Raw genomic sequence first — 5,678 nt, forward strand, 5'->3', positions numbered from 1 at the left:
TGGCAAGACCAAAACGATATGAGGAAAAAAGGGAGAAAGATGCTTGAAAAAAAAGAAAATGGAAGGCAAAGTAGAAAGAAAGAAAGAAAGAAAGAAAGAAAGAAAGAAAGAAAGAAAGAAAGAAAGAAGGAAAGGAAGGAAGGAAGGAAGGAAGGAAGGAAGGAAGGAAGGAAGGAAGGAAGGAAGGAAACAAGTAAACAGAAAAGTACAGAATTAAAGAAAAGAATGAAAAAAAAAGTATAGTGAGAAAGAAACAAAAAAATATAGAGGCAACAAAAAAGAAAATGGGGAAAAGGGCAGAAAGATGCGAGAAAGAAGGAAAGGTGTTAAGAGGGGGTTAAGGGAAAAAAGGAGAAAAATACAGAAAAAGAAAGAAAGAAAGAAAGAAAGAAAGAAAGAAAGAAAGAAAGATAGAAAGAAAGAAAGAAAGAAAGACAGAACAAACGAAAGAAAGAAATAAAAGAAAGAAAGAAAGAAAAAGGAAAGATCAAAAGAAAAAAAAGAAAAAAGAAAGAAAAAAGAAGAAAGAAAGAAAGAAAGAAAGAAAGAAAGAAAGAGAAGGTTATGGAATGAAAGAAAAGAAAGCATGATAGGCTGGGAAAGAATGCAAAAAGGATATGTATCAAGACTTTTTTTTCCTGAGGTTTTCTGGAACAGGATTATCTCATCATGTTTCCTAACACCTTAAAGAGCGAGTGGTGAATAATGAAAAATCCTTTCACTTATGAACGGTGACACAGAGACACAGAGACACAGAGAGAGCAATGAGAGCAGAGAGAGCAGAGAGAGCAGAGAGGGAACGGGCCGCTCACCCTGATAACAGACTGACGCAGGTGGAGGATGAGTGTCAGACAGGTGGATCAACCTGAGACCTCCTTTCACAGTCAGACCTCAGACGCTCCTCATGTCCACCACAGACACCCTCATTAACAAAAAGGGAAAGGAAGGATTCACGGTTATAAGGGAACACGTGCAGCAGTGACTCAGGAGGTCATTATGAGAGTTTATCAAAGTCACATCCAGCATCAGAGAAGAAGACGCTGTCAGTGAAGAAAAGCATGTGTCACCAGGAGCTGCTCATCACTCCACGGCTCTGTTAGAGGAAGTGAAAAGAAAGTGGATTCCTTGGAAGAGAGCGGCCTGACATGGATGGGTGGTTCAGCTGGGGAAACAAACGGGGGCTGTTTTCATTGAGTCACTTCTCAGGAAAGTGCCCCCACCGAGTGTGGGAGTATTTAAGGAGCTGCTGCTGGTATGGGGATCACAGTTTGTTACTCTGAGAGCCTGAGAAGAGGATTTCCTTCAGATCTGAGGAGACAGAAATCTACAGAGGACAAAATGAAGTCTGCTTTCATCTGGATTGTTTTCCTGGCCTGTGTTTCTGTCGGTTTATCAGCACGTAAGAACTTGTACCATCGAGCTTGAAGCATCTGCGTTTTTCAGCTAAAATCTCTAAATCTCATCTTCATCTTCTGTTTCTCCATCCTCCAGCTGCTATCCTGGACTGTCGCTGCCTCACACTAAACAAAAACGTCAGATTCGAGTACATCGATAACGTCCTGGAGCTTGAGCCTCGTCCCTACTGCAGCCGCAAGGAAGTCATGTAAGTGAGAAGAAGAAGAACTTTTTAATTTTATCTACAAACTGTTGGTGAGAGCCCGTCTGAGTGCTGTGTCCTCTTCTTCCTCTGCAGTGTCAAGCTGAAAGATGGCACCTCTCGGTGTTTGGACCCTAAAGAGAAGTTCACCAAGGCCGTGCTGCTCACCAAAAGATTGTAAGTTGATTAAAAAAAAAAGTTATTGTTATTTTTCTGGAGCAACGTAGGAGTTGTTGGTTGCACAGTTTCTGTGCATCGAAAAGAAAAAACCTGAGGCGTGAACTTCTGCAGCTGCATCCAAAAAAAAAAGACGTTTCAAATACTTCATAGATTTATCTTTGAGGATCAACAGATTACTCTGTTTGTTTGACAGTTTCCAAAACAGTTGGAGCAGGATAAATTCCAGGGTCAGGGTTTAAATACGGCTCTAACGATCTATTTGATTTAGCAAGTGAAGATTTTTCTGCAAAAGATGTCTTCTAAAATATTTACAAATAAACAAATAAAGACAAGTAGCAACACATTGCAAAAACTTTAATATTTAACATGTTCCTGTCGAAATAAGTTCCAAATTAACAATTTAAGTTTGTAAGAAAATCGTCAAAATAAGGAGTGAGTGCGTGATTTTTGAATTTTCTTTTCTAAAATATTGCAGCAACTTAACTCATATGTTCCAAGTTTTTTTTTTTTAGTGTGTTTACACGTCATAGAGGAAAGTAAAAAGTTAAGTTGATGCACAACTTTTTCGGCCTGTGCAGTAAAACTGAATTCCAAGCAATTATTTTAAAAAAAAATAATTAAAATAAATTAAATTAAATTAAATAATAATTAAAATAAAAAAATAAAATAAATAAAATTAAATTAAATAATAAAAATAATAAATAAATAAATAAATAAATAAATAAATAAATAAATAAATAAATAAATAGATAAAGAAATAAATAAATAAATTTATTTATTAAAAATAATAATAAATATTTATGTAGCACCTTTGAAAAAAAATTGCTTATAAAGTACTTTGACAGTGAACAACATGGCCAAGAATCTGGGAGGTGACAGGAAATATTTAGCAGGAGGAGTTCAGTGGTGACCGAGTGTGATGTTGCAAAGCCATAGAGATAAAAAAAAAGAAAGTAACAAGATAAAAGGGGCATTACGAAATCACATCGGGTGAAAAAAAGGAAAAAAGCCCATGAGAAAGTGAGATAAATGCAAAAAAAAAAAAAAAGAATCAAACAACGGAGATAATAATTAAGCCCATATATTTGTGACGAGACATTTGAAAGTGACAATAACAACAAATAGATTCAACTATTTACAATAAACCAAAATACAATTAAAGTGATAAAACGAGTGCTTCTGTCCTGTATTTTTTAACGTAATTTAAAATGGTCTTTTTAGACTTAATACAAGCCACATTCACCGGAGACATCCAGAAAAATGTGTTATTTTCAAAACACGAGTGAATAGCATGTAAGGAGTAAAAGAAATCTGCTGATGGGGTAAGAAAAATTAGCTTAATTTTGTGTAACTTTTTACAGTGTAAAAATACAAATCTGCAAATCTACTGAAGTAAAAGTGAAAATTAAAGTCTTTTTTTACTTTGTAAGATGGTCAGAAGTTATGATGCACTTTGTAGACGGTCCCTAAATCATGTCACATACTGATTTTTTAATCTAGTCCTAAAAAAATTCGGGTGTCATTTTTACATTTTAGTATCTTGAAATAAGGTGTATTTCTAGATGAAGGGTCCTCAACCTGCGGCTCTGGAGCCTCATGCGGCCCTTTGACCCCCTTGCAGTGGCCCCCCCGGTAGCTTTAAAAAATATATTAGAAATTGTAATTTTTATGTCTCTTACAAAGGGTTTTCATGAAAATTAATTGAAAATAAAAAACGATTTTAAACTTTTTGCAAATTTTTGCAAATTTTTGAAATTTCTTTTTTTTTCATTTCTTATTTTCTTTTAAAATTGCAAAATGTTGAAAAAAATTTTTTTTAATTAATTTATTTAATTTTTTCACTTAACTGAAATTAATATATATATATATATATATATGTATATATATATATATATATATATATATATATATATATATATATATATATATATATATATATATATATATATATATATATATATATATACATATATAGGACATCACATGTACAGTTTCATAAATTTAAAAAAACTCCTCTTTTAGATAATTATTCACAAGGTTTACTGTGTATATAACTTAACACACTTTACAGTCCTTATCGTGAAGATAAAGTAGATTTTGTGGCTAGCAAGTCTGTCTTGAAACATGCGTCAAATTTGAATCTGTAAATGTACTAAAGATCAGGTTAAAAAGTAAGACATGACACTAAATCATGTCGGAAGATATCTTCCTTCTTGTTCTTCTTCTTCTTCTTCTCTTGATTAATTTACTGTTTGAGTCTGGCCTCCCCGACAGGAGCCGACATGAATCCAAACATGTGCAGCAGCAGATTTATGAGGCCCAGGAGGGCGATAATTTTTCACTTGACCCCAGTCCCCAGCATCTGTTCTCTACAGTCTTGTTTCCTTTTTTTCTTTCTCTCGTTGTCTCGTCCATGGTTTTCTTGTTTATGTGACGTGTGCTCATGGATATGCAAAGAATTTATCATTTTCAAGAGTAATGATCCGGTCCATTTATGTGGAAATCACTCCCAATGTGGAGAGGTGAGAGTGCAAAGAGGGAAATAATGAAGACTGATGTGTGAAGCAGCATTTTTTACTCTATATTCAATGTTAACAGCTGTATCTTCATTTAGAGTGGAAATCTCTGCATTTTACAAAAGTTGAACCAAAAGTTTAACCTGCTTTTTTCTTTTAAACAGGCAGGACGTTCGTAATGCCATGAAGAAGAACGCCAGCCTTAGATCGACCATCGCTCCCACCACAGTCCAAGCGTCGACGTTAAACTCCCGCTAACCCTTTGGATCCAAACGTTGGAGAGCTGCAGGAGGTGACTGTCCCCGTCAATTGTGAATCAAACCGGCAGCTAAAGCTGAGAGCTCGACATCCGGCTGTCAAACATTGTAGTTCTGTTAGTGAACACCTTAGTGCTTTCACTCTTAGCACACTTTAATGTGAATTTATAACCACTGTGTATAAAAGTGAATGTTACGCGTTGAATGTGAATCTTTGCTGAATTCTAACAAATATATCTGTTCTTTCTTCCACATAAACATGTTGTTTTTTATGTTGATAATGACTGTAGATATAACACTGTTAATAAGCAGACTGCAAACTAAATAAATACAAACTTTTTGTAAAGTTTTGGTCTTTTTTAAAGTTGTTTTTAGCGTCAGAAACTGCAGGGACTTCAGAGACTCCTGTATAAAGACTCTCCTCAAAGAACGGTTTTATGCCATCTCAGATCACTCTCACAACAAAAACTGGATTTGGTATCCCACGTAAGCACATGAAGAGCAGGGAGCTCTTCGAACAGACCCAGTAGAGCACAAATAATAACTTTATTTAACGGGATTGACAGAAACGTTTTAACAGCAGCTGGGCTCAGCCAAGAAACAGCTTAATATTGATGAACTGTTGTGTCGAAACAGTGATAGCTTAAGCTAAATGTTGTTATTAACCAACATCTGGGCGTAGTTAACTATGACATGAGTTGATGTTACTCAAGAGAGGTCCAAAATAAACTGTGGATTCTAAAAAGAGTCAGCTGTGTGTGTGTGTGTGTGTGTGTGTGTGTGTGTGGATGTAGGGAGTTGTGAGACAGCTAAGCAGAGGAGTGATAGCTTAGCCTCCCTCTCAAGTTCATGTGTTTTCACTTGCATTCTCTTTAAACTGATGAGTGTTAGCATGCTGAACTAAAATGCTCACCCTGTCTTGCCATAGCTCTGAAAAGGTGATGCTAACTTCCTTGTGCTAGCATGCTAAAATTCATGTTTGGTAGCAAGTTCACTTAGGTGATCAGTCAACAGACTGAAATCCTTGACGTGACGTAAACAAACTGTTGTTGAGCTAGTTTAGCATAATAGTTGTTCATTTCAGGTTAGCATGCCAGAACGCTAACCTTGTTCTTTTGTTTGAAGCAG

The 5,678-nt window shown here is 35.5% G+C and overlaps 1 protein-coding gene across 1 annotated transcript; it reads left to right on the forward strand.

Annotated features, from left to right (window-relative positions):
* Positions 1-778: 778 nt before the first annotated feature.
* Positions 779-4,863, forward strand: LOC141784380 (C-X-C motif chemokine 2-like). The gene is made up of 4 exons (XM_074662207.1): positions 779-1,399; positions 1,492-1,603; positions 1,694-1,774; positions 4,458-4,863. The coding sequence occupies exons 1-4, from the start codon at positions 1,255-1,257 to the stop codon at positions 4,549-4,551; spliced, it is 432 nt and encodes a 143-aa protein (XP_074518308.1). The 5' UTR covers positions 779-1,254; the 3' UTR covers positions 4,552-4,863.
* Positions 4,864-5,678: the final 815 nt, after the last annotated feature.

The sequence above is a fragment of the Halichoeres trimaculatus genome, unplaced genomic scaffold (assembly GCF_033239565.1).
Source record: "Halichoeres trimaculatus isolate MK-OKI-2021-1 unplaced genomic scaffold, fHalTri1.1 fHalTri1_scaffold_22, whole genome shotgun sequence".
Taxonomy (NCBI): Eukaryota; Metazoa; Chordata; class Actinopteri; order Labriformes; family Labridae; genus Halichoeres; species Halichoeres trimaculatus.

What these genes read in the sequence shown, in the direction of transcription:
- LOC141784380 (XM_074662207.1), top strand. Translation starts at nt 1,255, where the DNA reads ATGGGGATCACAGTTTGTTACTCTGAGAGCCTGAGAAGAGGATTTCCT. An exon ending in TTCTGTCGGTTTATCAGCAC is followed by an intron (nt 1,400 to 1,491) that starts GTAAGAACTTGT and finishes TCCATCCTCCAG; the next exon opens with CTGCTATCCTGGACTGTCGC. An exon ending in GTGCTGCTCACCAAAAGATT is followed by an intron (nt 1,775 to 4,457) that starts GTAAGTTGATTA and finishes TCTTTTAAACAG; the next exon opens with GCAGGACGTTCGTAATGCCA.